The sequence below is a fragment of the Symphalangus syndactylus genome, chromosome 18, assembly GCF_028878055.3.
Source record: "Symphalangus syndactylus isolate Jambi chromosome 18, NHGRI_mSymSyn1-v2.1_pri, whole genome shotgun sequence".
Classification (NCBI taxonomy): domain Eukaryota; kingdom Metazoa; phylum Chordata; class Mammalia; order Primates; family Hylobatidae; genus Symphalangus; species Symphalangus syndactylus.
In genome coordinates this window covers 85,909,699-85,935,409 of record NC_072440.2, presented here as the reverse complement: position 1 = coordinate 85,935,409, position 25,711 = coordinate 85,909,699, and the positions used below count along the sequence as shown (strand labels likewise).

Genomic DNA, 25,711 nt, shown 5'->3' with positions numbered 1-25,711 from the left:
CTCTGGGAGCCCAAGGCAGGTGGATCATGAGGTGAGGAGATCGAGACTATCCTGGCTAACACAGTGAAACCCCGTCTCTACTAAAAATACAAAAAAAAAAAAAAAATTAGCCAGGCATGGTGGTGGGCGCCTGTAGTCCCAGCTACTTGGAAGGCTGAGGCGGGAGAATGGCATGAACCCAGGAGGCAGAGCTCGCAGTGAGCCGAGATCGCGCCATTGCATTCCAGCCTGGGCAACAGAGCAAGACTCCGTCTCAAAAAAAAAAGAAAAAAGAAAAACAGTTTGGCATTATCTTGTACATCTGAATACGACACAAGGTCTGTGACCCAGCTTCTCTGCTCTTAGGACTATTCCCTAAGGAAACTTGCACATAAGTCCAGGAAATATGTACAAGCCTGTTCACAGCAGCATTGCTTTTAATAGCAAAATATTGTAAATAACTCATGATCATTGACAGGAAAGTTTCAAAAACAAGCAAAACTAAGTATCTAAGATGCCTACAGAGGAGGTAAAAATAGTTTCTAAAACCGCTGAGGGAAGGGAAAAGAGACACATCTTCCTTACTGAAGAATTCCAAATAATACTCGTAGATACTCCTGACTCCAGGAGGTGGAGCATATCCCCCCCGCTTTGAGTGTGGGCTGGACTTAGTGACCCAACTCCAGTAAATACTGTATGGAAAGGGAAAAAGGCAGCCTTACAGTGGAGAAACGGCAAACACCAGCTTAACCAGGTGATCAAGGTTGACATCATCAGTGCTGCCATGTGGATGCACATCCCTCCTAAGATGTAATCAAGGTACACTTCACCTCTGTGGTATTCTTTCCAAATATCCAAAATCCAGTTGAATCATGAGAAAACAGGCAAACCCAAACTGAGGGACAGTCTATGAAATGCTTGACCAATACTCAAAACTTGAAACTATCAAAGTCATAAAAAGGAAATACTGAGAATTTGTCTAGATCAGTAGAGGCTAAGGAGACATGACAACTAAATGTGATGTAATATCCTGGACTGGATTCTGCAACAGAAAAAGGACATTCATGGAAAAACTGGTGAAATCTGAATAAAGTCTGGAGTTAATAGTTTTTTATTTTTTTTTAAGCCTAGAAATAAATCCTCACATATATAGTCAAAAGCTTTTTTTGTTTGTTTTGGGGTGGGGTGGGGGTTGGGACAGAGTCTTACTCTGTCACCCAAGGCTGGAGCACAGTGGAGCAATCTCAGCTTACTGCAACCTCTGCCTCCCAGGTTCAAGCGATTCTCCTGCCTCAGCCTCCCAAGGAGCTGGGACTACAGGCATGCACCACCACGCCCGGCTAAATTTTTTTGTATTTTTAGTAGAGACGGGGTTTCACCATGTTGGCCAGGCCATCATGGTCTTGAACTCCTGGCCTCAAGTGATCCACCCGCTTCTGCCTCCCAAAGTGCTGGGATTACAGGTGTGAGCCACTGTACTCGGCCATCAAATGCTTTTTGACAACAGTGCCAAAAACAGTGCCAAGACCATTCATGGGGGAAAGGACAGTCTTTTCAGCAAATGGTGTTGGGGAAACTGGACATCCACATGCAAAATAATGAAGTTGGACCCTTACCTTACACCCTATACAAAAATGAACTCAAACGGATCAAAGACCTAAAGAAAGATAAAAGCTAAAATGTATAGTTTTATAAACACTTAGAAGAAAACATGGGGGAAAATACATGACATTAGATTCAGCAATGATTTCTTGGATATGATACCAAAAGCATAGGAAACAAAGGAAAAAATAGATTAAATTGGATTTCATCAAAATTAAAAACTGCATCAAAGGGCACAATTAACAGAGTGAAAAGGTAGCCTATGGAATGGGAGAAAATATTTGCAAACCATATATCTGACGATGGGTTAATATCCCAAATGTATAAAGAACTAAAATTCACACCCAGAAAACCCCCATTTAAAAATGGGCAAATACGCCAGGTGCGGTGGCTCACGCCTGTAATCCCAGCACTTTGGGAGGCTGTGGCAGGCAGATCACGAGGTCAGGAGATCGAGACCATCATGGCTAACATGGTGAAACCCCGTCTTTACTAAAAATACAAAAAATTAGCTGGCCGTGGTGGCAGGCGCCTGTAGTCCCAGCTACTCGGGAGGCTGAGGCAGGAGAATGGCATGAACCTGGGAGGCAGAGTTTGCAGTGAGCCAAGATCACACCACTACACTCCAGCCTGGGCGACAGAGCAAGACTCTGTCTCAAAAAAAAACAAAAAAACAAAACAAAACAAAAAAAAAACGCCAATAATTTGAATATCTTCATCTCCAAAGAAGATGACCAATAAGCACAGGAAAAGATGTTCAACGTTACTAATCATTAGGGAGATGCAAATCAAAACCACAATGAGATACCTCTTCACATCCATTAATCCATTAGTATGGTTACTATCAAAAGAACAGAAAATAGCAAGGGTTGGTGAGGATGTGGAAAAATGGGAATTCTTTTATGCTGTTCGTAGAAATGTAAAATGGTGCAACTGCTATAGAAAACAGCATGGCAGTTCCTAAAAAAATTAAACATAGAATTACCCTATGAGCCAGCAATTCCACTTCTGGGCATATACCCAAAAGAATTGAAAGCAGGTGAAAGCAGGGGGACCGAGTGCGGTGGCTCATGCCTGTAATCCCAGCACTTTGGGAGGCCGAGGTGGGTGGATCACAAGGTCAAGAGATCCAGACCATCCTGGCCAACATGGTGAAACCCTGTCTCTACTAAAAATACAAAAATTAGCTGGGTGTGGTGGTGCGCGCCTGTAGTCCCAACTACTTGGGAGGCTGAGGCAGGAGAATCGCTTGAACCCGGGAGGCAGAGGTTGCAGTGAGCCGAGATCGAGTCACTGCACTCCTGCCTAGCAACAGAGAAAGACTCTGTCTCAAAAAAAAAAAAAAAAAGCAGGGGCTTGGAAAAATATTTGTATATTCATGTTCGTAGCAGCATTTGTCACAATAACCAGAAGGTGGAAGCAACTCAAATGTCCATTGATGGGTAAATGGATAAACAAAATACAGATAAATTGGTATATATGTACAAGGGAATACTATGCAGCCTTAAAAGGGAAAGCAATCCTGTAACATGCTACAACACAGGTGGACCTTGAGGACCCATCACCAAAGGACAAATTCTGTAGGATTCCACTGACATGAGGGACCTAGAGTAGTCACGTTCATAGAGACAGAAAGTAGAATGATGGCTGCCAGGGGCTTGGGGCTAGGGATGTGGGGAGTTGTTGTTTCATGGATACGATTTTCATTTTCAAAGATGAAAAGTGTTCTCGAGATTGGTTGAATAATAATGTGAATGTATCTTACTAAACTGTACATTTGAAATTGGTTGCACTGGTTCATGTCTGTAATCCCAACATTTTGGGAGGCTGAGACAGGAGGATGGCTTGAGCCCAGGAGTTTGAGACCAGCCTCTACAGAATTTGTCCTTTTGTGACTGGCTTATTTCACTCAGCATAAGGTCCTCAAGGTCCACTAGTGTAGCTTGTCACAGGATTACCTTCCTCTTTAAGGCTGCATAGTATTTCCTTGTGTGTATATACCACAGTTAAACCAGGCTCTCACTGTAATTAGAGCCTGTGCTCCACCAACTAATCATTTGGCAGTAGAGCCTTTTATTTATCCTCATCTTTCATTCAAACTTCAAAAGGTTTGCCCCCTATTCCCCGGTTGTTTGCTTCTGATGATATCTGATTCTAAGTAACTGCATGTTCTTTCTACACTCTACATAGTTTATTCATTTATTTATTCTATTGAGTGCCTTTTATGTGTCAGGCACTGTTCTGGATGCTGAGGCTACAGCAACCAGGAAAACAGACCAAAATTCCTGCCCCTTTTGCTTCCCCCTTTCCAGAGCCTCTCCTCTCCTCCTGGTGTTTCTCAGTTGTGTTTTTCTCCAGGCCTCTCAAATGCTAGTCTTTCTTGAGGAATGAAAAGCAAGCGCACAAGTTTATACTTTTAAATATGCAAAATATTCAAGAGAACTTTTCCAAAATCATTTTCTCTCCTTCCTTCCTCCCTCCCTCCCTCTCTCTCTTCCTTCTTTCCTTCCTTTTTGACAGTCTCGTTCTGTAGCCCAGGCTGGAATGCAATGGCGTGATCTTGGCTCACTGCAACCTCCACCTCCCAGGTTCAAGTGATTCTCATTTTATTTTTTCTGATTCTCATTTTATTTTTTTCTAATGTGAGAAATACATGCTGGCCAGGCGAGGTGGCTCACACCTGTAATCTCAGCACTTTGGGAGGCTGAGGTGGGAGGATCATTTGAGCTCAGGTTTTCAAGAACAGCCTGGGCAACATAGTGAGACCTTGTCTCTACAAAAACGAAAAAATTAACCATATGTGGTGGCACATCCCTGTAGTCCCAGCTACTTGGGAGGCTGAGGTGGGAGGATCACCTGAGTCCAGGAAGTCCAGGCCGCACTCCAGCCTGGGTGACAGAGAGAGCCCTGTCTCAAAAAAAAAAAAAAAAAAGTTTATTGCAGTTACATAGGATGAATAAGTCTGAGGGAGCTAATTACACACACACACACACACACACACACAAAGATGAGATGGACACGTTAATCAGCTTGACTTTAATATCAGTTCGTGATGTATACGTAATAAAAAATGCTCATTGTAAAAGAATAACTCAAATAATATAGAGTAGAAAAAAAATCAAGTAGAGATGCCCACTGATAATGCGTTGATATCTCTTCTTTTCGAGGCACTCATACTTGTATGGACATATGTGTCACCAGGCAGCTTAACTTCAAAGTGCATTTTAAAACTTTTTTTTTGTCTTGAATTTCAAGACATAACCTGGAAGCAAATTGTAGAAACCTTTTCCCTTAGCCTTAAAAGACTCCACAACCCTCCTTTTCTCACGATATATACTCCCTTCACATTTATCTAACTGTATACTAGTATCTAATTGTGCCTTCCTAGAACTTCCAGGGACTAATCTTGAGACAGACAGACCAAGCCTGGAGACCCAGCTGCAAAATTTCAGAGATGACTTCAAGGCAGCTAGTTAACAACCTGGCCATTGTTGAGATGACATCAGCCCGCGTTCCAGGTGGATTGGGACCCAAGAGAGCCACCAGAACAAGACACACATACATTGTATTTACCACAGTTCTTGAATGCCTTGCTTATCAGGTTTTCCCTTTTTAAACCCCTGCCTTCCCCTCAAAAATTGAAGTGGTGGCTTTGGATGGGAATCTGGCTGCTTTCCCTTTACTACGTTTTTTTTTGACGGAGTCTCACCCTGTCACCAGGCTGGAGTGCAGTGGTGCGATCTTGGCTCACTGCAACCTTCGCCTCCCGGGTTAAAGCCATTCTCCCTGCCTCAGTCTCCCCAGTAGCTGGGATTACAGGCGCCTGCCATCATGCCTGGCTAATATTTGTATTTTTTAGGAGAGATGGGGTTTCAACATGTTGGCCAGGCTGGTCTTGAACTCCTGACCTCAGATGATCTGCCCACCTTGGCCTCCCAAAGTGCTGGGATTACAGGCATGAGCCACCGCACCCGGCCCCTTTACTAGTTTTAGATGATAAAGTCACTTTCTTTCTACCAGACCTTGCTCTTGTTAATTGGACTCTGCAAGCGCCAAGCATCCACACCTGCATTCGGTTACATATGGACCAAAATTGCATAGTATAATGCTGTTCTGCAATGCTGTTGTTTTACTTAGCTATATTGGAACAGAAATTAAAATAAATTAAAGAATGTGTAAGCAAAAACTCAGTTATATGTCAAAAAAAAAAAACGAAAACAATTCCCCCTGAAGAAGAGAAAGAGCTGGAGTCCTTTAAAATTAACTGCCTGTTTTTCTGTGGCTAGTGAGCCTTATCTCTCCCTTTCCCAGGCACTGTGAAGACTGTTTCTCTAGCTGCGCAGCTGTAAGGTTACTAGACAGATCATCTCAAGTCATAAAACATGTTGTTCCTTAAAAAGTAAAAAATAATATAATGCATGTCTCAATTAAATAACTGTCTTTGCTTCTCGCTTCTATAATATGCTTCCCCCTGCACAGATCTCCCCTCGCCCCACAAAATGCTTAAAAGGTAGCTTAACTCTTCGTTCAAGGCTCAGTCCTTCAAATGTTAATCCGACTGGGTCGGTGCTTCTAAATAATTAAATAATTCCTCCTCAACCCCTCGGTCTCTCTGATTCTTTAATTATCCCGCTGCAATATAGTCTAAATATTTTTCCCTATCAGTAGGTGTAGCTATACATCGTCATTTTTAATGACCACATGGTGTTCCTTTGTATGGCTATATCCTAGTTTATTTTTCTAGGTGCCTCTTTTTAGAGGACATAAACACACTGGAATGCACATTGTTTGTGCACATTATCTATTCACTCATCCACTTCTCTTTCTCTCTCTCTTTTTTTTTTTTTTTTGGAGACAGGGTGTCACTCTGTTGCCTAGGCTGGAGTGCAGTGGTGTGATCACTGCAGCCTCAACCTCCCTGGCTCAGGCAATCCTCCCACCTCAGCTTTCTGAGTACCTGGAACCACAGGCATGTGCCACCACACCTGGCTAATTAAAAAAATTTTTTTGTAGAGATAGGGTCCTCCCTATGTTGCCCAGGCTTGTCTTGAACTCCTGGGCTCAAGTGATCCTTCCACCTCAGACTCCCAAAGTGCTGGGGTTACAGGTGTGACCCACTGTGCCTGGCCCACTTATTTTTTTTAAGCCATCTTTTTAGAAATGGAATTGCTGCTGAGTGTCAGTTTTCTTACCTTTGTCTCTAAAGCCTTCCTTGACAGTCCTGTCTTTTTTGTTTTGTTTTGTTTGTTTTATGGTGAGAGCTAAGTAAACAAGAACTTAATATCATTCCATCTGTTAATTCTGTGTGTGGCTTTTTTTTTTTTTTTTTTTTTAGAGACAGAGTCTCTCTCTCTGTTGCCCAGGCTGGAGTGGAGTGGCACGATCTCGGCTCACTGCAACCTCCGTATCCCCAGTTCAAGCAATTCTCTTGCCTCAGCCTCCCAAGTAGCTGGGACTACAGGCACGCGCAACCACACCTGGTGAATTTTTGTATTTTTAGTGGAGACAGGGTTTCACCATGTTGGCCAGGCTTGTCTCGAACTCCCGACCTCATGTGATCTGCTTACCTGGGCCTCCCAAAGTGCTGGGATTACAGGTGTGAGCAACAGTGACTGGTGTAATTCTGTGTGTTTTTACCAGCAGAGCATGCACTGAGTATGTGCAAACAATTGGGAAGGAAGATTAGAGCACATATATCTACAGAAGCGCACTCAGAAAGGGGGACCCTGTTGCTTCTAAAGTGAAAGAGTATGATTTGGATTTGTAACCGAAAGATACTTTTGTAATTTATAAAATGAAAACTGTAACTATCAATGAAGTGACAGTGAAATGAAGTGGAGTTGAGACGTGTCCAGGCTGCAAGGCAGAGCCTGCCCTGTCTTAGTCACCACCTGCCTTCTACAGGGCTGGAGTGAGTGTAAGGCTTAGAAACACTGCAACGGGGCCAGGCGCGGTGGCTCATGCCTGTAATCCCAGCACTTCGGGAGGCCGAGGGGGGCAGATCATGAGGTCAGGAGATCGAGACCATCCTGGCTAACACAGTGAAACTCTGTCTCTACTAAAAATACAAAAAATTAGCCGGGTGTGGTGGCGGGCGCCAGTAGTCCCAGCTACTCGGGAGACTGAGGCAGGAGAATGTCGTGAACTCGGGAGGCGGAGCTTACAGTGAGTGGAGATCGCGCCACTGCACTCCAGCCTGGGTGACCAAGTGAGATTCCGTCTCAAAAAAAAAAAAAAAAAAAGAGAACACCGCAATGGCCCTGCTGAATTGGTGGCTTCTCTTTGAAAGTATAATGAACCCACTTACAGAACCATTTGGGCCAATTTATACACAGTTCCAATATTCACACTAATCATTAAGTGAAAGCATGGTGTTTGCAAGAAAAGTGTTTTCAACGGCATGTGATAGCATACCCATTTTTAACAGAAAATGCCCCCGCCCCATTTTATAAAAAATATCATGAATTGCATAATTAACAAAGACCAATTCATCAGACATTTTTCATGTATCTAGTTTAAAAATTTCTCAGAATCCTGTCATCTTCCTCTTATGAATTCCATAAGTTAAGTTAATTCAGCCAGATAGATATCTTGGTGTCTTCAAAAAGACTGTCTTCTAGTATTCATTTTAAAATATAAATTAAACTTTATTAATTGATATAAATTTATATTAAACTTTAAATTTTTATAACCTATTCTTACAACATGCTTATATCAATCAATGACTCTATACATGGATATGGTTATGAAACTTATATTTTATATATTTTTTTTAAAGGTTAAAGAAAGAGGGACCAATGAACTTCATGTTTTCCTAAACTTGAAAAGAAACAAATCAAATTCTGCCCTTCATCTCCAATGTTTGGAAGATCAGTCAATTAAGTCATCCTTTCTTCATAACTATTGAAAAAGAAATAATCAGAATTCGCTGAATAGGTCAATTAAAACCATTTTTATCAAATATATTCATTCACAACATGTATTGTTGTAGTTAAAAACTGGTTGAGAAAGTTTACTTGTAATTATTCCGCACTTTGATATCTGTTGATTATTTCTGGAGCAAAGTCAGGCTTATTCATTAGGTGCCTTTAGCTCATTTTTCCTGCTATTCTTGCTGGATACTTTAGAAATGACAAGGGGTGAGCTGTAAGATAAATGAGTGTGACTAAGGGAAATATAAGCCTGCCTTTCTCAAGAGCTGAGCTCCGGGAGGTGGGAGGAGTTCAGAGCATTGGGCCAGGGCTCATCTGGTGGGTTCAAGCACACAGCCTCAACTCCCTTGCAGGAACATGGGGCCGTGTGTGCTTCACTCTGAAGCTTCTGTCTTCCTGTGAAAGAGCTTGGGGCTGGTGAATGGATACTGAGCCCAACTTCTGCAGGCTGCCCTCCCCTCTGGATACCAAGCCCACCCATGGCAATCCCTTCAAGGCATGACTCTCATGATAATTAAAAGTGTGATAATGTGAAAAGGAATTTTCAGAGAAACCGAGTCAAGGACTGGTGGTGGTGAAACTTCGTGCTTTCTTGGAAAGCAAGATAAGGTGCTATGCCTTCTGCTCTCTGACATTTCCACCGTCTCCCAGCCATCTAGCAATGGCTACCCTAGAAAAACCTGTTTCCTACCCTTTGGTGTGGGCTGGGTATAGAAAGAGGAGGCTTCTCTCCAGAACTTTGCCAGGAGGCCCTTTGCCACACCGTCCTCAATCCACCCTGCTTATGCTGCCCCTGAGTAAGCCTAGTTCTCACCTGGCAGTGTCGCTTCCTCCTTTGCTGTGTTCCAAGATGCAGCCTTCATTTGTGGCCTAAGAAGGGGTGGAAAGGCCCAACTGCAGGGCAATTATTATTATTGTCAACTCTCCCTTGAAGAGGTTGTATCTGTTTCACTTTCTCACATGCACTCCTGCCTGGGCTGCAGGAATCCTAGAAATTTTGCTCTCAGCTACAGTAACTCCCATGAGTACTGATCCCACACTTTTCCTTCAAATGCTAACTGGAGGCAGATTTTTAGGTGGAGAAACCAGAGAAAAGAGAGTCAGCAGGAGTCCAGGTGATAATCGGGAACCCAGGACCCTGATCCTGACTGCTCTGACCAGGGTGCTCATTCCACTGGTGGGGAGCTGGAACCGGAAAACTGCTCATTCTAAAAAACAACCCCAATCTTCTCTCAGCTTCTGGCTGTGCCCATGTCCTCTGAGGAAGGCCATGGAATGCCTTCTGACATGCTCTCAGATGGACAGCTGAGGATCTGAAGCCAGCAACTCACCAGGGAGATGGTGGAGTTGGGGGCTTGGGCGCGGCAGAAGTGTTTGCGCAAAGCTTCTCGTACCTGTGGGAGAGGTAAATGCTCCGCTTATGCCAGCCACAGCCCCAGCCTGCGGGCTGCAAGTGAGGCAGGGGGTTAGGTGGGCAGACTTACCTTCCTGTCCATGAGGCAACCAAACAATAGGATGAAGACACCCTGAGAAGAGGGACATGGGGATAAGCTGGTCAAGGAGGAAGGGATCCACCCGAATCAACGTGCTCCTTCTGTCCTGTGTAATTCACATCCTAAGGCTTCTCGTCTCAATTTTTCTGTTACCACCATTTGGTGCATAGGATCCATTTCAGGTGCTTTTCTTATTGTTATGGTTATAAAAGGGATAGCAAAGGATTGGGTACTGACAATTTCTTGATTTCTTCAACAAAATCAGCTATTATTTTACAGATAAGAAAACCAAAGCTCAGAGAGGTTATGTAATTTGTCCAAAGTTATCCAGCTACTCAGTGGAAGAACTGGGATCCACACCTAAGCCTTCCAAAATTCCTGAACCTATGTTTCTTCTGCTCCACCTTGGTACCTCCTAGAGAAGAGATCGGCAGTGACTTAGACCATCTAAAAGGGCAAAAACACAGCCACCCCCCTATCACCTACCTGGAGAGTGTTGAGAATGGTGAAGAAGTAATGAGGGACCGTGGAGACTTCCTCTAACAGAGTGGCCAGGCCCAGCCCCCAGGTGAGGCCAAAGATGGGTGTGAGAACGAGCAGGGCTTTGATCACCCCCAGCAGAGCTTGGCGCTTCTCTGCTGGGGGTCCCTCTGACAGCGAAGGTCTCAGCAACTTCAGCATGGCCATGGCTAGTACCAGCCCATTCACGCCTACGATGGCCAGCACTGGCCCCACGAAGGTATACAACGCCCCTCCCTTCCCATCCAACCAACATTCCCCCTCCCTCAGGTATTGCCCTTGAGGTAGGTAGAGCCCCAGGGTGACAACTGCCAACCCCAGTGGGCACAGGTAGCCCAGGAGCACCATGAGGGGGAGAACTCGGTGCTTCGGCAGCTGGTGAAAGACAAAGAGCAGCTGGTGGGCCAACAGCAGGGCCTGTGCCAGCATCCAGAAAAAGGTGGCCAGGTAGAGGAAATGACAGAGGAAGGTGGCAGCAAGGCAGAGCGGGCTTCGGGGCCCTGGAGGGAGGAAGGGGGCACCCAGGAAGCAAGTGTCTGCGGCCAGCAAGCAGAACACCATGTTGAGCAGGGCGGCGTGGCGGAAATAGGAGATCTTGTTCCGCACCACGACTCTCCACACCAGCCAGTACACACCCAGGCACACAAGCAGCGCCAGTATGGAAGCTCCCAAGCCCACTTGAGTCAGCAGTGCCAGAGCGGGTTCTTCCGGAACAGTGTGTGGGGACACGAGGACAGAGAAGGCAGTGAGGTGCTGGCAGAGGCACTGAGCAGTGGGGCTGGCACTGGCCGCCCGTGCCTGGCACCCTTCTTTGGACCAACCCCCCCTGCCCTGGAAGAGACTGTGATCCCAGAAGACACAGTGAGGGGAACCATCTGTGTTCCCAAAGTCCATGATGACCTCTCCCTGGCTGAAGGCCCGGTCACCTGCCATGATGGAAATGACAAGGACCAGGCCAGGAGTGGCATAGAGGGAATCCCCCAGCCCTTGTCCATAGTTTGAGGGCAGAAGGTGGTCCAGTTTTCGCAGCACCAGGCTAGTAATACTTATTTCAGTTCCATTACGGACCAGTGGGGCCAGTGAGTGCCCGGGAATCTGAGCCTGCAGTGGGGGCTGAGTAGGGAAGGAGATGCTGTAGTCAGCAGGAAACGTGGGTCCAAACAGCTGGCTCTGCAGCAGCACATTGGGCAAGTTGAAGGCGAAGGGGTGGTCCTGTGGGCACAAGCTGCATGCCAGGGTCTCCACAGCCAGCAGGAGAGTCGAGCCTGCCCAGGGCTTCCGGGCTTGGGCCAGGGTCCACAGAGACCTGGTGTCCATATCTAGGACCTTGTCTGTGGCAATCAGGAGATTCTGTGGCACCCAACAGAAAAATGAGCCCCGTTTGCTGGCGCCCACAGGACTGAGCTGGGGGCAATGAGAACTACAGAACCCACACCTTCCCTTCCCAGTCCAGTGTGCGACCCAAGGTTGGAGAGAAAAGGGAGAGGAAGACAGGCCTGTGAAGGGAGACTTTCTAGATGGGAAGAACAGGGAGCTGTTCGGCCAACCACCTGTGGGCATCTTTAAGGAAATGTCCCCTGACCTGCACCCAGCCCCTCTGCTGAAAACCCTTCTTCCCCCTCCATCCCTTGGGGCCACCCAGGTTCTAAGAGGGGACTTGTCCCATTCTTTGGCCCCTCCAGGTCTGCAAAGCTGGGAGTGGTGACCAGCAGTGGTAGAGGGCACCGTGTCCTGGAGGCGACGGCCACATGCATGTCAGTGCATTCACACATGCTATGTATTCCTAGGCATGAACGGTGTGTGATATCATTGCCCTTTGTTACACTTGTGGCTGCAGCTCATGGGTCACCAGTGGATGCCCATACTGAGAGCCGATTTAGGTGAGCCCAGCAAAGTCAAGCACACTTCAGCGTCTCCATGGAAACTTCCTGTCTGTGTCATAGCCACACTCCTGCATGCGCACACACGCCTCGGGCCTCATGTCTCCACACCCTTTCCTGCCTCCAACCCCCATGTGCTCCCAGCGCCAGGCCTCCATTCTGCAGCCTCAGAGACCGGTGTCTGAGAGGAGAAATGGACCAGGAGCAGGCCCCTGGACTCTGGAAAGGTCTGCTGCCTGACAGCCCATGGTGACATCAGAGGGACAGAAGTGCCCACAGGTGGGGAGTCTTCACCCCCCGAATGCCCAGCTGGCCCCCACTGTGGCTCAGAGATCTCACCTTCAGGGCGCTGCGGTCAAGCTGTATTCTGGCCTTTGCCACCACCTTGGCCAAGTATTTCATGATGCTCAGCAGGGTCAGTAAGTCGGAGGATGAACTTGCCTCCGCCGCCTGCCCTGGCAGCTGTGCCAGGATCTGTGGCACCTCCTCAGCAGGACTGCCCTGGCCTGCCTGCAGCAGCTGAGACAGATGAGACAGCAGGAAGTGGGACACATGGTGGAATGATGGTTTGAGAAGAGCATCCCAGCCCCATGGAGATTGTTGGCCCTCTCGAGCCCTCCCACACCTACTTCCTGGCTCTGGTAGGGCTCCATTTCAGAGAAGCTGAACAGCCTGTGGGCTGGGCCTCGGGGAAAAGGGTCTGCAAGCTGGGTCCTAGAGAGGCTGGGGTGGGCCGTGGAGGGGGCACGTGGGCAGCAGGGTGGAAGCTTCACCTTGGCTCTAGTGAACAAGGTCAGGAGCCTCGCATCTGTGCAGCTGCTGTGGATGGGCCCCCAGACTCCGTCAGCCCCGCAGAACCTCCTCACTATGCCCCTCTTGCTCTCAGGACATGGGGCCTGTGCCACGTGGCCAGCCTTGGTGACATTCCAGGTAAGCACCGAGGCATCTTCAGGGCAGGCGATGTCTCCATCTGAAGAATGACGAGCAGGGGGTACTCAGCAATCACAGCCTCACCTGAGCCTCTCCTTGGGCAGAACCCCGTGCGGGCCCCAAAGCCTGGTCCTGTTGCCCAGGGCAGGGACGAGCCATGCAAGAGAGCCCGTGCTCCCAAGGCAAGCAGCTGGGACCAGCCCACTGGGTCCCAGGCCCTGAGTACCCTGGATGACGGTGATGGAGATGGGGACCCTGAGTGGAGCCAGGCCTGGGCTCTGCAGGTCACAAGTGTACGTGGTATCAGCCATCAGGCAGCGCTGAACAGCCAACACAAAGCACTGAAAGCCTGACTCGTTGAAGGAGGAGGCTGAGGGCAAAACGAAAGAAGGGAACTGTCACTGGGCCAGGGACAGGCCTGGAACCTAGCAGGCTCTGACATGCTGTTTCAGTCTTTCTAGCAATTCAGAAACAGAGGAAGCAGTGGGGAAGAGCCAAATGATGTGTGGGCTCCACTTGGACAGAGGAAGAAAGCTTGGATTTTGCTGGAGGGGACTGTGGGGTCTCTAACAAGCTCTAGGACTCAGTTTCCACCATTTCCTCATTTGTAAAATGGGGACTGTCATCAAACTAATTCCATAGAGAGTTAAATGAGATTGTGTAGATGACAGCATTTTGCAAAAGTTTCCTATACACATGTGGTTATGTTATGGCAATAGACGTGGCATGGCTCTGATGGGGTAGAAAACAGTGTTGGCCTTGGATCCCACTCTCTGGTTGAACTGTGGCCTCTGTTTCTCATGAGCTGAAGACCCAGCTGCCTGGAGGAGACTAGCTGCCCCCTGGTCCCTCTGACCCCTGACTGCTGGCCCCTTCTCATACCTTTGCTGCCCTCTCCAGGGCTCCAGGCCGCGGTGTAGGCCAAGTTTGTGCTGGGGATGCAGCAGCTCAGCTGGAAGCCAGGGGAGGTGGCACAGGAGATGGACAGCTGGTATGGAAGTCGAGCCACATCTGTTGCCTTCAAGGGCACCCTCACCACCTCGTACAGGTTCCACTTGAAGCCCTGGGCCTCGAAGCAGCTCATGTACTCACCTGCAGACACGTGTGTGCTGCACTATGTGGCTCCTCTGGGCCCCGCTGCACCATAGAATCTGTGCTGCTTTCCAAGCCACAGCCTTGTTCCCGTCCTCTGCCTGCCACCCAGTGCTTAACCCCAGTAAGCAAGGTCCCAGGATGGCCCCTTTGGTGGACATTCCCTGTCCCCAAGAAGGATTTCTAGGAGGTAGAAGAGATCTCTCTTTTATCAGCCCATGCCCATGAATTTCATGCTCTCCCTAGAGCAGATGCCCTTCCCGCACCACCCCTGCCATTTTAGCATCTTGAAAAACATGGATCTGTTCTCAGCAGACATTGAGACGGTATTCTCCACACACAATTTTGTGTGGAGAATTGTAGTATTTTTGTTAACAGAAACATTTTTATGAAAAATAACTACTTTTTCCAAAACATAATTAGACAAGTGACTTTGTTTTACATGTTTCCAAATCTTGCCCATGTCTGGGTTCTCCCATCTGCTTTTGCATTCAATCTCATGATGGCCCTGTAGCCTCTGGAAAGGACCACTGTCTACACCTGAGGGAGTGGGAGTGAAAGGGGCAAATAACATCTTAGCATATTAGGACAATAGTTTTGACTTTGTAAACCCTGAAAAGGGTCTCAGAAGTCCCAGACCACAGTGAAAACAGCTGGCCATTTTTAGAATTTTCCACATTGCAATTTTTCACACCAAGGGACCTCTTAGCCTTTGTTTCCCCAGAATGGGTAAATGGAAAGATGAAAAGGGTGAGAAAGAGGTGGAAAGAAAAGAAGGAAGGAGAAGGGAGGAAGGCGTGGGAAGAAGAGGTGAAGGAAAGCAGAGAAGGAAGAGGAGGAAGAAGGGAAGTAAGAGGAAGGAGAAAGGAGGCAAGGAGAGGACAGGCTGGCTACCTGCCCAGTGATGGGACATGTTGGAGACGCTGAGGGCAGCCTGGCCATGGCTGGAAGTCACAGACACCTGTGTCCCTGGCTGCAGGAGGATGGGACTGGGGCTCCCTGGGTGCCTCAGGAACCAGCTCAGGTTGGTGGCCTCCTGGCTCAGACGGAGAGTCAGGCTCAGCGTGTCACCAGGCATCTGCAGCTGGGAGTTCAGGTTGAGGATCCCAGGGACTGCAGGGAGGCAGGCGACAGGGGACCCTGGAGGAGGGACTCGCGGCCCTCAGATGCAGCTGAGCAATGGCTTCTCCCCTGACTCTGGAGCCCATTCCTCCACACTCCCTCCCTAGCTTTTTAAATTTTTCTTTTTGTCCCTGGATGGGCATCTGAATGTGGCTGCTGCAGTCCAGCCTGGAAGACTCTATCTGTTATTGGAAACCAACGAGATTTGGTCTATGCCTCTCCCTCCCCCAGGTATCTTGGGGCTACTGGAGCTGCTTCCTGCCTCCTAGGGTAAAAAGCAGTCACTCCAGCACTTTCTCTCCTTGTCCTTATGTCTCTGGGCCTCTCTCATTAGTCTCCCTATTCAGGTTCCAAGCTCAGGGCCTGTGGTCTACTATGATGGCTCCTCTCCCACCCAGAGGAGCAGCTGTGCTTGGACCAGCCGGCCAAACTACAGGCTCAGAGAGGAAAACACCACTGAGAACATTTATTTCACTTAAGGCCATTGGTTTCCAAGTTCCCAACCTTCCTCACCAGGTGGCAGCAACTGGCAGTACCCGGGTTCCGGATGGCTGAAGACAAGACAGCCACAAGGCTGGTGGTTGTGGGGGCTTTGACAAGGAGGGTAATGGAGGCAGATGCTAGTGTTCCACTGGTAGCCAGAGAGGCAAGCACAATAGAAATTCCCCTCGCGGTTGACATTACACTCTGTGGTACAGAGAGAAGAGAAGAGGAGGTGGGCAGGCCGTCTGAGGAAGCTAGGTGGGCAGGGCAGACACCTGCCTGATGCCTGAGAGGCTTTGGGGCTAGGTATCTGGACCAATCCCCAAGCTACAGGTGCCTCAGTCAGGCCCATGCATCAGGACTGCCTCCTCAGTCAGGGCTCAAAGCAGCAGATGTCTCGGGGGCCAGGGAACAGGTGAAGGTGGAGGTCTGGGCCCACGTTGTCTGTCCCTTGGGCCATCAGCCAAAGTTAGAAGATAGGGGGATGGGGCAGGCAAGGAAGGGTCTGTCTGGTAGGGAGGTGAGGGAGGAGCTGGGCCACAGAGACAGAACCAGGCAGCCCTTCCTCCAGGAAATACAGAGGGGCTCACAGAGTCTCAGGCAAGCTGGCTGCAGGAGGCCCGGGAGCCTATGTTCATTCACTCTCAGCCCCCTTCCCACACAAGTGGTACCTGTTGTGAGTCTGAGGCCAGTGAGAAGAGGCCTTGGGGAAGAGGAAGCTGAGGCAGCAGGGAAAGTCAGGGTCCTGGAGACTTCAGGGGGCCAGGTCTTATCTGAAAAGTCCAGATGTACATAGACGGAGACCAGCGCTGATTCTACAGGGGCAGAGGGGACAGCTGGAGAGGACAGGCAGCGAGGCCACAAGCCGGTCCCCTCTGGATTCTCTCACCTAGCTGGCCAGTCCCAGGAATGCAGAGCAGACCCCCTCCCCCAGCCTGTCCAGGTGCACATAGACAAGGCTCAGGAAGGGAACAAGTCCTCCCCTAGGCACGGTGCCTTCAGATACACGGCTTCACATCATCCGTCCAGCAACACCTATTTTATGGATGACGCTCCAAAGACAAATGAGTTCACTCCAGGCCCCACCGCTAGAGAACTGGTCACCGACCTGTCCGACTGTAATCTAATCGGAGCCAGTCCTCTCTCTCCGCCAGCACTCCCTCACTGCACCCGCCCTCTCCTCTCCGGGTCCTGGGTTTCCACCTCATTCCTGGCTCCCATCTCCTCCCCCTCCCTCCTCCTCCTGTCCATCCACTCACCCCCTGCTCCATTCTCTGGGTCCAGAAGCTGCCCAGATCCAGATTCCCCTCCAGCCTGACTCTGTCCCTGGAACAGAACACAGAGGGGACACCTCAAGTCCCTTCCAAAGGCACCCCAGGGGCCAACCTGACTAGTCTCAGCCAGCATGACTCAGTCTCAACCAGCTCTTCTTTTTGCCAGGAATCAAGTGTACACATCAGGACATCAGGAAGGGAAAGCAGGCTTCTGTTAGGGGGTGCAAGGATTGCAACGCCAGGAACCCTGCTATCCCACCCAAGACCAGGAACCAGGCACGCCTTGGGAAGTCAACATGCTTTGTTTAATTCCTTCCTGCGTTTACCTGTCCCTGGGCCTCTAGGCTAATTGAAATGGCTGGGTCTGGAGCTCCAGCAGCGGGGCTGGACAGAGCTGGCTGGGGCCCAGGCGCTTGGGGAGTTTATTCCTTCTGTAGGATTTGACAGCAGGGTGAGCAGAAGGCGGCCTCTTTGGTTCCTGTACATTATTTTCTCACCAACTCCTCCTCTGTCAGGGTGAGGGTGGAGGTCTGGGCCCACATTATCTGGCCCTTGGGCCATCAGCCAAAGCTAGAAGATAGGGGGATGGGGAAGGCAGGGAAGGGTCTGTTTGGTAGGGAGGTGAGGACGGAGCTGGGCCAAGGAGAGAGAACCAGGCAGTCCTTCCTTCAGGAAATATGGAGGGGCTCACTGTGTCACAGACCTGAGCCCTGTCTATATGCACCTGCGTGTGCGTGTGGATATCTATCCAAAACCAGATATTGATATAGATATGAATATGGATAAGACATGAGTATAAGCTGTTCACAATGGCACGTGCCTTTAGTCCCAGCTACTTGGGAGGCTGAGGTGGGAGGATCACTTGAGCCCAGGAGTTCAAGTCCAGCCTGGGCAACATGGTGAGAACATGTCTTAAAAAAGGTATAGATATAGATAGAGATACAGATATATATTTACATAAAGATAGACTTAGATTTAGCAAGAGATAGATTTAGGCTTAATGATATATACACATAGACATAGGCATAGATATAGCTATCTATTGAGGAGAACATGGATGGAAAGGCACCCTCTAGACTCTGATGTCTTTCCTCAGATTCTCTCCCATCCTCTAAGCCAATAGTTTCCAAATCTGCAAAGTTTTTATTTTTCTTTTTAAATGGCCAGCTTGACTGGACGAGCCTTTATCCAAAGTGCAGCAGGTATCATATGAGTTTACAGGGACTCAAATAAGGAAACAAGAGCTATCCCCCACACCCAGGAAAATAAAATTGAGTTCTCAGAGATCTCATAACAAAGCATCCACTTTCCTTACACATTACTTCCTCTCCCCTCAGCCCTTCACCACTACCTATCCTTTCATTCCACGCTTTGTCTCTCCCAACCAGAGGTCCCCATTGTCGCCTCTGCAGACCTTCCCTGGGTCTCACCCCAGTCTCACTCACAGATTGGGATGCTTGGGCAACTGGTGACCCCAGCAGGGGAAGAGCTGTGGCCAGGAGCAGCAGCGGGGCAGCCGAACAGACCATGGCTCAACGAAGCAGTCCCTACAAGCCCATGATGCAAATTTCCGCAAGGAAGAGCTGGCAGGGCAGTGTGCAGATGGGATGGGAGGGAAGAGGGGAGGGAGCCAGGGCTGAATTTACAGAGGAAGTGCTACAGCCTGTGACTCTGAGTGAAACGGGAATCCAGGTCACTGTGGGGGCCACCTGGAGCCCACATGCCCCAGTGAGGATGGTTCCCAGGCTCCTCTTGGGCTCTGGACCAAAAGCTCAGAGAGCAGGAGAGGCTTAGGGATTCGAAGTCACAACCAGCAACATGTCAATAAGCCAGGTTCAGTCATGTTCCCAAGGACCTGGGAAATCTGGATTGTTCTGAACTCCTCAAAAGCTGGGTCACTGATCAAACAGTCAAGGTTACAAATGAAAAATAAAGAAAAGATAACAATATGAGAGCTGATTTTTACTCTAAAATAATTTCCAGATAGACTAGAATCCTCCCTCCCTCCCTCCCTCCCTCCCTCCCTTCCCTTCTTTCTCTCTCCCTTTCTTTCTTTCTTTCTTTCTTTCTTTCTTTCTTTCTTTCTTTCTTTCTTTCTTTCTTTCTTTCTTTCTTTCTTTCTTTTTCTTTCTCTCTTTCTTTCTTTCTTTTTCTTTCTTTTCTTTCTCTTTCTTTCTCTTTCTTTCTTTTTCTTTCTTTCCTCGCTCTTTCCTTCCTTTCTCTCTCTCTTTCCTTCTTTCTCTCGCTTGCTCTCACTCTCGCTCTTTTTCTTTCTTTTAGAAACAAGGCCTCCCTCTGTTGCCCGGGCTAGAGTGCAGTAGCATGATCATAGCTCACCATAGCCTCAAACTCTTGGGCTCAAGCTTAGCCTCCCAAGTAGCTGAGATTACACGTGTGCACCACTGCACTGGCCTAGAGTCTTAAATGTAAAAATTAATCTGAGAAAATACTAGAAAAAATTATCAAGTTATTTCATAAAATAATTTTAAACTGCGGAAGGTTTTTTAAACAATACATAAAACTGAGAAGCCAGAAAGGAAATAAATTTGACTCTCTAAAAACTTTTAAGTTTGGCCTAAAAAGAATAATTTTCTCAACAAAAGAACTTTCTTCTAGTTTTCATATCAATAAGATAGAAAATAGGCAAAAGATGGGAATAGTCAATTCACTGAAGAAGGAATAGAAATAGTTTGATAATGGGCATGTGTGGTGGCTCACACCTGTAATCCCAACCCTTTGGGAGGCCGAGGTGAGTGGATCACCCGAGGTCAGGAGTTTGAGATCAGCCTGCCCAACATGGTGAAACCCTGTATCAACTAAAAATACAAAATTAGCCGGGCGTGGTGGTGCATCCCTGTAATCTCAGCTACTTAGGAGGCTGAGGCAGGAGAATTGCTTGAACCTGTGAGGCAGAGGTTGCAGTGAGCTGAAATTGCACCATTGCACTCCAGCCTGGGCAACAAGAGCGAAACTCCATCTTAAAAAAATAAAAATAAAAAAGAAGTAGTTTGATAAACATATACAAACCTCCAACTTTACGCATCAGAAATACAAATCAAACAAGAAGATACTATTTCTCACCTGCTAATCATCAAAAGAAAATTTTAATTGTAAGTATTAAAAGTATAGTTGTACATGTGTGTAAAAACATGTACATAAGAATATTCAAGGCAGAATTGTTTGTGATAGCAAATGAGTTGATTAAACAACCAAAATGTCTATTAAAAAGGGAGAGCTTATATAAATTTTGGGATTTCCAAACAACACATTACTTAAAGTTGTGGGGGAAAAGTGAAGCAGCTTTATTTTGGAGTGATCCCCAATATATGTAGTGAAGTTTAAATATATGTTATGTATATTATGCTCCCATGTATGTAAACAAAAGGAATCTATTTAAGATGCTTGTACTTTTATATCCCTAGAATATTTCTGGAAGAATACATCAGAAATTTGACAATAGTTGTTGCTTCTGGAGAAAGGGATTAAGGGTCCGGATGGGTCTGTGTGCTGTTTCATATATAGTTTTTCTAATCATAGACATTTTTTTTAAATCAAAAAAAGTTGATTTAAACACACACACGAAGTACGAAGTACCTATGGTAGAAATATAGCCCCATTGCATTTCCACCTCCACCTCCACCTCCAATCCCCCCTTGCCAGTTTTGCTGCTAATGGAAGAGCAGACACACAGAGCAAATACATTCATGGGAGCAATCGCTCTTGTAAATAGCTGATTTCAGAAAACATGAAAATGGTGGAGAATCTGTTTTGAGAACCAGAGAGAGAAGTGAGAGAGAAAACACAGGTGCTGGAGGTAGGATGCTATTAGCATGCTGGGTGCTGTCTGTTGCAGCTATAGGCGGTCTCAGATGGGCCAAGGGGATGTGGGACATCAACAGCATCTGCCGCAGTCTCCAAATGGAGTCTGTCAAGGCATGAAGTGGTGCTGGACCATGCTCAACATGGTCTGTTGAGGACCAGGAACTACACAAGGAAGAGGTGGACTGAGACCCAGAAGAGTGGCTGCTTCAGTGCCTAGGGGAGACTGAGCCATGGCAGCCCCCAGTTAGGAGAGGCAAGGACGGCCTCCAGTGGAGGGAAGGCTGTTCATCCATCAGCATGAACACTGAAGGAACAACTAACTCTGAGGACATTAGAAAGCTAATAGAGGCTGGGCGCAGTGGCTCACACCTGTAATCCCAGCACTTTGGGAGGCCGAGGCGGGCTGATCACCTGAGGTCAGAAGTTCGAGACCAGTCTGGCCAACATGGTGAAACCCCATTTCTACTAAAAATACAAAAAAATTAGCCGGGTGTGGTGACGTGCACCTGTAATCCCAGCTCCTCAAAAGGCTGAGGCAGGGAATTGCTTGAACCAGGGAGGTGGAGGTTGCAGTGAGCTGAGATCGTGCCATTGCACTCCAGCCTGGGTGACAGAGTGAGATTCTGTCTCAAAAAGAAAAAAAAAGAAAAGAAAAAAAAAAAAAGAAAGAAAGCTGATAGAGGCTGGGTGCAGTGGCTCATGCCTGTAATCCCAGCACTTTGGGAGGCCAAGGTGGGCAGATCACGAGGTCAGGAGTTCGAGACCAGCTTGGCCAAAGTGGTGAAACCCCATCTCTACTAAAATACGAAAATTAGCCGGGTGTGGTAGTGCGCGCCTGTAATCCCAGCTACTTGGGAGGCTGAGGGAAGAGAATCGCTTGAACCTGGGAAGTGGAGGTTTCAGTGAGCTGAGATCACTGCCAATGCACTCCAGCCTGGGTGACAGAGCAAGAATCTGTCTCAAAAAAAAAAAAAAAAAGAAAGGAAAAAAAAAAGAAAGCTGATGGGGCTGGAGCTGGAGAGGTCCTCCATATTCCACCCCCAAAACATAATTTTCCCTAATTGATTCCCAGCTCATCTCTCATCTTAACCACTTTGAGTTCATGACTAATAGTGAGAATAGTAGGGAGAGCAACACATTCCTAGTCCAAGTAAAGCTAAGGTGTCCAAGGTGTCCAAAACTATTGATAAAATTGATATTTATTTTACACTTTTTAGACTGTTCCTATGATTTTAGAAAAGCTTGAAACATTTTTGCATGTACAGAGATATCTAGAGAAAGACTGGAGGGAAATGCTGCAGGCTCTCCAAAGTGTTGAGTTTACCTCAGTACTCCCCAGCGCCTTAGCACCGTGCATTGGAGGCTTTAGGTAATATTTGTATCAAATCAATCAATAAATAAATGAAATATACCAAGACATAAACAGTGATTGTAACTAAATGGTAGGATTTGGTATATTTTTCTACTTTTCTGTATGTTTCAATTTTGTATTCTGTAATAGGAAAGATCTTAATAAAAATATCAAATCTGGCCGGGCGTGGTGGCTCACGCCTGTAATCTAATCCCAGCACTTTGGGAGGCCAAGGCAGGCAGATCACCTGAGGTCAGGAGTTGAAGACCAGCCTGGCCAACATGGTGAAAACCCGTCTGTACTAAAAATACAAAAAAAATTAGCCAGGGGTGGTGGTGGGCGCCTGTAATCCCAGTTACTCGGGAGACTGAGGCATGAGAATCACTTGAACCCAGGAGGCGGAGGTTGCAGTAAGCCGAGATTGCACCACTGCACTGCAGCCTGCGCAACAGAGTGAGATTCCATCTCAAAAAAAATCTATATATCTATATGTTTATATCAAATCTTACAGTCTTATGGACCGATCAGTTTCATGGGGTGTCAGGAAGCACCCACAGGCTGAAATCAGGTCTTAGGCAAAGTGGAGTTCAGATCAACAGGGACTTCTTGCTGCCACCTACCTACTCCCAAGTCCAAAGTGAACCACAAGGCGATTGGCCTTTGTCCCTCCAATATACATAATGATTTTTGGAAACTAAAAAGTTTTTAACTGCTGGCAGCTTCTCTGAGCTCCTAGGTTGCTCCTGGACACCTCTAAACATGGATTGTGAAGGCTGCTAGTAAGCAGTGCTCCCTGATTTCATTTTTATTTTTTAGAGACAGGGTCCTGTTATGTTGTTCAGGCTGGCCTCAAAGTCCTGGGCCAAAGTGATTCTCCCACCTCAGCCTGCCCAAGTAGTTGGGATTACAGGCGTGAGCCACAACTGGACCTGGCCCCCATTACTTCTTCTTCTTCTGTGTGTGTTTTTTGTTTTTGAGACAGAGTCTCACTCTGTTGCTCAGGGTGGAGTACAATGGTGCAGTCTTGGCTCACTACAACCTCCACCTCCTAGGTTTAAGTGATTCTCCTGCCTCAGCCTCCCAAGTAGCTGGGATTACAGGCGCCCACCACTACACCCAGATATTTTTGTATTTTTAGTAGAGACAGGGTTTCACCATGTTGGCCAGGCAGGTCTCAAACTCCTGGCCTCAAAAGATCCACCTGCCTCAGCCTCCCAAAGTACTAGAATTACAGGCATGAGCCACCGTGCCTGGCCTCCATTACATCTTATAGAAAGTAACTGCTGGGCCCAGGTGTGGTGGCTCATGCCTGTAATCCCAGCATTTTGGGAGGCCAAGGCGGGTGGATTGCTTAAGGCCCAGGAGTCCAAGGCCAGCCTGGGCAACATGACAAAACCTCAACATGGCAAAACTTCATCTCTACAAAAAATTAGCTGAGTGTGGCGGCACATGCTTGTAATCCCAGCTACATGGGAGGCTGAGGTGGAACAATCACTTGAGCCCAGGAGGTCAAAGCCACAGTGAGCTGTGATCGTGCCACTGCACTCCAGCCTGGGCAACACAGCAAGACCCTGTCTCAAAAGAAAAAAGAAAAGAAAGAGAGAAAGTAACTGCTGGGGTTGCTACATATTAGTTACCTCTATGAACCAGACATTGAATCTTGGTGTATTTTTTTTTTTAACTTTTATTTTAGGTTCAGGGGTACAAGTGCAGGTTTGTTACACAGGTAAACTTGAGTAATTGGGGTTTGTTGTACAGATTATTTCATCACCCAGGTATTAAGCCTAGTACTCATTAGTTATTTTCCTGATCCTCTCCCTCCACCCTCTGAAAGGCCCCAGTGTGTGTTGTTCCCCTCTATGTATCCGTGTGTTTTCATCATTTAGCTTCCTTATAAGTGAAAATATGTGGTATTTGGTTTTCTGTTCCTGTGTTAGTTTGCTAAGGATAATGGCATCCAGCTCCATCCATGTCCCTGCAAAAGACATGATCTCATTTTTTTTATGGCTGCGTGGTATTCCATGGTGTATATGTACCACATTTTCTTTATCCAGTCTATCATCAATGGGCATTTAGGTTGATTACATGTTTTTGCTACTGTGAACAGTGCTGCAATGAACATCCACATGCATGTGTCTTTATAGAATAATGATTTATATACCTTTGGGTATAGACCCAGTAATGGGATTGCTGAGTAGAATGGTATTTCTGTCTTCAGGTCTTTCAGGAATTGTCACTGTCTTCCACAATGGCTGAACTAATTTACAGTCCCGCCAACAGTGTATAAGCGTTCCTTTTTCCCCACAACCTCACCAGCATCTGCTAATTTTTGGCTTTTTAGTAACAGCCATTCTGACTGGGGATCTTGGTGTATTTGCACAAATACGATTTGGGTTGAGAGGTCATGACAGCTATTATGCGATATAGGATTTTTGCTGGTTGCTACCAAGCTGTGGCCAGTGGCGGCAGCCACATCATGGGACATATGTAGAGAGAAAGGGAAATGCACAGCTGTTCACCCAGCTGCAGCACAGTTCCAGTAACAGCGAGTCAGCTAACCCTTGGCTGACACAGAAACCTCTAATATAGAAAGAGTCTGTTCAAAATTGATGCCATAAAATTACTGATCTGTGAAATATTTGACAAGAAGAGGTATTTTAACAAAAAGCTGGGCACATTATATATGTCTTTATAGGAAAAAAGATATTTCTGACATTAAAGTGTTAAAAGAAATGGTATAAAGTTATTCAGAAGGAATAATGACAGCCTTAGATCTATAATTTAAGTATCTAAGTCTGGACCCTAGAATGAGATCCCATATTTGCTCTCTGAGACTGTTCAGAAAACCCTGCTTCAGCGTTTATATTAAAGCTATGTACCTCACGAGCGCAACTTAGAGAAGCTGAAGAAACTCATGGAATTTCTGATGCTTTCTTTGATTCTTACAAGATGTGGGGCCTTCACAAAAGTTTCATGCTGACCTTATATACAAATAAACCTATGGAGAGACCAGGACATTAGAGTGGAGAAGAACTGTTTCTTCTAAAGATAAAACAATTTCAAATCCTTAAGGCAGGGTCCTGACTAATTTTAAGGCATAATTCAGGGTTATAATCTTATAAACTTAAGTGTCTGTTAGGTACCATTCCCCATTTATTGAAACCCATTAATGAAAATTATTTTATAATTTTGGGGGTGAAGATGACCTACCTAAGTGTGAGATAAAATCCTG

The 25,711-nt window shown here is 47.1% G+C and overlaps 1 protein-coding gene across 6 annotated transcripts in view; it reads right to left on the bottom strand.

The window, feature by feature from the left end:
• Window positions 1-7,983: 7,983 nt before the first annotated feature.
• ADGRF3 (adhesion G protein-coupled receptor F3) overlaps window positions 7,984-25,711 on the bottom strand; it is a 40,939-nt gene continuing 23,211 nt past the window's right edge. Inside the window, exons 2-14 of one of the 6 annotated variants that reach the window (XM_055251534.2) lie at window positions 17,292-17,358; window positions 16,704-16,847; window positions 16,063-16,236; window positions 15,322-15,540; window positions 14,218-14,427; window positions 13,562-13,705; window positions 13,179-13,375; window positions 12,745-12,924; window positions 10,493-11,875; window positions 9,998-10,039; window positions 9,845-9,907; window positions 9,328-9,383; window positions 7,984-8,909 (exon numbers count right to left, since the gene is read on the bottom strand). In XM_055251534.2, coding sequence (XP_055107509.2) covers window positions 8,888-8,909; window positions 9,328-9,383; window positions 9,845-9,907; window positions 9,998-10,039; window positions 10,493-11,875; window positions 12,745-12,924; window positions 13,179-13,375; window positions 13,562-13,705; window positions 14,218-14,427; window positions 15,322-15,540; window positions 16,063-16,236; window positions 16,704-16,847; window positions 17,292-17,358 — 2,901 coding nt within the window. In that variant the 3' untranslated portion in view covers window positions 7,984-8,887. Of the gene's footprint in view, window positions 9,384-9,844; window positions 9,908-9,997; window positions 10,040-10,492; window positions 11,876-12,744; window positions 12,925-13,034; window positions 13,376-13,561; window positions 13,706-14,217; window positions 14,428-15,321; window positions 15,568-16,062; window positions 16,237-16,703; window positions 16,848-17,291; window positions 17,359-18,751; window positions 18,889-25,711 lie in introns of those variants that run through there. The other 5 variants (XM_055251539.2, XM_063623911.1, XM_055251533.2 and 2 more) reach the window with 5 other exon arrangements.